The 5,000-nt window shown below is 32.8% G+C and overlaps 1 protein-coding gene across 2 annotated transcripts in view; it reads left to right on the top strand.

Moving 5' to 3' along the window:
• The window catches only part of LOC136837527 (neurotrimin-like), a 195,884-nt gene that overhangs the window by 128,059 nt on the left and 62,825 nt on the right, over nucleotides 1-5,000 (top strand). For both annotated transcript variants that reach the window (XM_067102374.1, XM_067102373.1), the window contains exon 6: nucleotides 3,157-3,343. In XM_067102374.1, the coding sequence (XP_066958475.1) occupies nucleotides 3,157-3,343 (187 nt within the window). The remainder of the gene's footprint in view (nucleotides 1-3,156; nucleotides 3,344-5,000) is intronic.

Below are 5,000 nucleotides of genomic sequence, written 5' to 3'. Positions count from 1 at the left end.
TTTATTTTACAGCCCGGCCCTTCTGCTTCAGGCGTCACGAAAGAAATTCCCCTTGAAATGCTTCGCCCAAGACCCCGAGGGTGGGGGGGGGGGGTGTTGAAACAACGCCGATTGTTACCTCTCGTCCTTTTAAAGTGGAGCGGGAAAAAAGACCAAGGAAAATACTAAAAACCACGAAAATACTTAAAACCGAGAAAATACTAAAAAAAAAAAAAAAAAAAAAAAGACTCAACCAAAGTGAGCAGTCTTACTTTCCAGAGAGTGGTATTTTTGTCTGGCTCCTAAGAGTCTCTCTTCTTCTCTTTACTATCATACGTAAATGGGGGCTCGGGTCTCACCCTACTAACACAAAGAGAGGATTTTTACAGTACCGCCTCTATTATTACATCGCTTTAAAATGTACTGTTTTCTCGGCTCCGATGAATGCTAATTGTTTTGGTAATGCCCATAATTACCCTTCTTTCATTCGGTGATGACTAATTAACTGTCTTCTTTCGAATTCGGTATTTTCGTACGTAGCTCTGTGAAGGCGTGTGACTCATTGTATAGTTTTAAAGAAAAAAATAAAAATATTACGCTTACTAAAGGTAATGAACTTCTCCATTCTGCTCTCCTAGTGAAAAATATCAATTATGGATAATTTGTCGAACAATACAGCTGATCCGCACTATAATATTAACAACGTGGTTATTGAAAATTTCAAAGAAAAAGTAAAACTGTTACTTCCACCAAACTTAAAAAGACGTTCAGTCTTTTACAGCAAGAGGTTATGGTTGCGTTCAGAAGGAATCATGAATTACTCAGATCTATTTGTGTAACATACCTGATTACAGAAATCAGATATTAAACTTAAATTCATCTATCTAAATTAAATAAATGCAGCAATATGCAAAAGAAAAAAATAAATAAATAAAAAATCGCCCAGATCAAAAGTGAAAGACTTATATATATATGTATAAATGTCGTTCCCTGGTCGTTTGCCTGTATTGGAAGTCCAGGTTTATCCCCGAAAGGTAACGACCAACAAAAACATCCATTTTCGGATCGTTCGCGATTCTTTGCCGAGACGAACGAGTGACGGCCGAGATATATTTCTCCCGCCGACAATTTTCATGGGGCATTCCGGCCGGGCCAACGCTCTCTTTACGTCGATGCTTAGAGCAAACTTAGGGTAACTATCTGACAGCGGGAACGTATGCGGCCAATCCCGGGGCGTAAAACTTCAAACCAGAAGGCAATGGTGCAAGTAACGAGAGACAGAGTGATACAGATGACCAGAATAAATCGCTTCTCAACTTCAGCGGCTCGGGCGAGAGCAGGCAGGCGAGAAGAACGAAATTTCGGCTTGGGACCCAAAGTGCAAAATAGCCCTCCAGTGCTGCACGATGGATCAATTGAAAATTGCATTGTGACAGGAAATGCGTTTCTTTTCCTTTATTGTTACTGTCATTTAGAGAACACAATGTAGAATTTAGGCCAAAGGCCAAGCGCTGGGACCTATGAGGTCATTCGGCGCTGAAACGGAAATTGGCAGTAGAAAGGTTTGAAAGGTTAACGGGAGGGAAAACCTCGCAGTTGCACAATTAAAGAATTGTTATGAGAGGGTGAAAGTAAGATGGAAGAAAGAGAATATGAACGGAGGTACAGTTAAACGAATGAAAGAGGTTGCAGCTAGGGGCCGAAGGGACGCTGCAAAGAACCTTAAGTAATGCCTACAGTGCACCGCATGAGGTGCACTAACGGCACTACCCCCCTACGGGATATTGGCATCTAGGACTTTTTTTTTTTTTTTTTTTATTCTTGCCAATCACAATAAAATAAAAATTGTACAAAACGTCTAAATGAAAATGATCAATACGCAAAGCTTTATACAAAACACTGATGAAAATATTCCCCACTTTCGGTAGAGAGATATTTTATTTCCAGGTTCAGATCGCTTTGGCGTTCTCATGAATATGTTAGAAACTTGTCTCCCATAAATCATCCTAAACATTTCGGTGCCAAAACAGCTACTGCCCTACTATTCTTAAAAGGCTTTTGTTCGTTGATATTTTTCTGTTTTACTCTCACAGTTCTGAAATGTATTCCCTCGTATGAAAAATACGAATTTATCATACTTTAATATCTGATCTCATGAGAAGATAAGTAGCCTAAATCATTTTGAATTATGAAGATTTTTAATCCACTCCATTAATGGATATTTTTCCTCGCATTGAAGTGTATATATATATATATATATATATTGAAGTATATATATATATATATATATATATATATATATATATATATATATATATATATATATACATATATATATATATATATATATATATATATATATATATATATATACATATATATATATATATATATATATATATATATATATATATATATATATATATATATATATATATATATACATATATATATATATATATATATACATATATATATATATATATATATATATATATATATATATATATATATATATATATATATATATATATATATTATATATATATATATATATATATATATAATATATATATATATATATATATACATATATATATATATATATATACATATATATATATACATATATATATATATATATACATATATATATATATATATATATATATATATACATATATATATATATATATATATATATATATATATATATATATATATATATATATATATATATATATATATACATATATATATATACATATATATATATAATATATATATATATATATATATATATACATATATATATATATATATATATATATATATATATATATATATATATATATATATATATATATATATATATATATATATATATATATATATATATATATATTATATATATATACCTTTCTTAAAATGATGGATTTAGTTTGATACTCTAAGTAAAAGCTTAGGTAATGATTTGCTGTTTTTTTTTTTTTTTTGTACTAAAAAACAGTAAAATTCAGTATTGAAAGAACTTCTTCGAACCCAGCCACTCAAATCACTCCAGATAACGAAGACGACGAGTCCACTTTAACAAAAACGATATGATTAACAAAATCAAAGATGAATAACGTATAAACATAAAATGGAATCCCTGATGAAACTGATTTGCATCTGCAGAGGCCTACAGCATCGTCCAGGGGCCGAAAGAGAGAGTCGTGGCAGCTGGCAGCGACCTGCAGCTGGTGTGCATCTTCAAGAACTTCACAGCGCCACCTGCCTACGTCTTCTGGTACCAGGACGAAAAGATGGTCAACTACGACTCCAGCAGAGGGATCTTCGTGTCTTCCGGAGGACGCGATCACAGGTAAAGGCTTCAGAACTGAGCACATGTCCTGTAGTCTTAGACTATGCCGATATTCTTTCATTTATTTATATTTGTTTTTGGACTGATAGGGCATCAGTCCAGTATTATTGCCTCAGCAATTAAGCAAAAGCAGATGAAGCACATACCCCGTAGTCTTAGAATACAGCAATATTTTCTTTATTTATTTATATTTTTTTTTTTTTGCACTAATGTCCTCTCGTCCAACATCATTAGCTTATCAGTTAAGCAAAAGAAGGTGAAGCACATATCCCGTAGTCTTAGACTACAGCAATATTTTTTATTTATTTGTGTTATTTAATTTTTATATTAATGTCCTCTCTTCCAGTATTATTAGCTTATGAATTAAGCAAAAGTAGATGAAGCACACATCCTGTATTCCTAGACTATATCAATATTCTTTCATTTACATATATATATATATATATATATATATATATATATATATATATATATATATATATATATATATATATATATATATATATATATATATATACATATAATGTATATATATATGTATATACTGTATATATTTGCACTGATGCCCTCTCTCTCAATATTATTAGTTTATCAATTAAGCAAACGCAGGTGAATCACGCTAACCTTTAATTACCACCGCGTTATGTTATTCCTGACACCGTGACCTTCAAAATGGAAAAGAAGTGACGGAGTAGGGGATACAAAAAAGAAAACATAATTAACGGTTGTGGCTGCGTCACAAACCACACAGAATTCCTTTTATATAATTTTTGAGTCAACAAAGCAACGGTGGGAGTATCTTTACGGAGGGAGCTACGTACATCGAACGAATGAAACAAGTTGGTCATAGGATGGAAAAATAAAATGCTTCGATTTTGTTTTTCTGAAGTTAGGCCCGGAAATCGCGATGCTAAGAAGTTTTGTGGAAGTTTGCTTAAGTTCATGCTAATTTGTTTTGGATCAGTGGTACACTTCCCTGCTCAGAAAATTTCCACAACATCAAATACTGTATGCAGCCACATAGAATGCTCTCCAACATCATCACAGTTTTTCATTGGAGGGGTGGGTAGAGCTCTCGGCTAGCACGCTGTTGGCCCAGCGTTCGACTCCCCGACCGGCCAATGAATAATTAGAGGAATTTATTTATGGTGATAGAAATTCATTTCTCGTCATAATGTGGTTCGGATTCCACAATAAGCTGTAGGTCCCGTTGGTAGGTAACCAGTTGGTTCTTAGCCACGAAAAATAAATCTAATCTTTCGGGCCAGCCCTAGGAGAGCTGTTAATCAGTTCAGTGGTCTGGTTAAACTAAGATACACTTTCTCCAACATCATACCGACGACTCCAACATATATGGTCGTAGTCCCTTCTGCCACGCAAACCACGGAGTGAAAGATCTTTCGCCTTTACTCTGGAGCCTTCTCATGCCATAAAGTAAAGGCAAAAGACCTTGCACTTCGGCGTTGGTTCACCTTCCTTGTGGTCTTATATATATATCTTATAATATATATATATATATATATATATATATATATATATATATATATATATATATATATATATATATATATATATTTTCTTCTATCAGGCAAGGGTACCTCTCACAATCTTTTTTTCTTTCAGTAAGCCACTTTACTCTAGATTTCACCATTGTGTT

Source organism: Macrobrachium rosenbergii, chromosome 59 (genome assembly GCF_040412425.1).
Source record: "Macrobrachium rosenbergii isolate ZJJX-2024 chromosome 59, ASM4041242v1, whole genome shotgun sequence".
In the NCBI taxonomy this organism is placed as follows: domain Eukaryota; kingdom Metazoa; phylum Arthropoda; class Malacostraca; order Decapoda; family Palaemonidae; genus Macrobrachium; species Macrobrachium rosenbergii.
The sequence above is the reverse complement of the archived record's forward strand: the minus strand, read 5'-3'. Positions and strand labels throughout refer to the sequence as shown.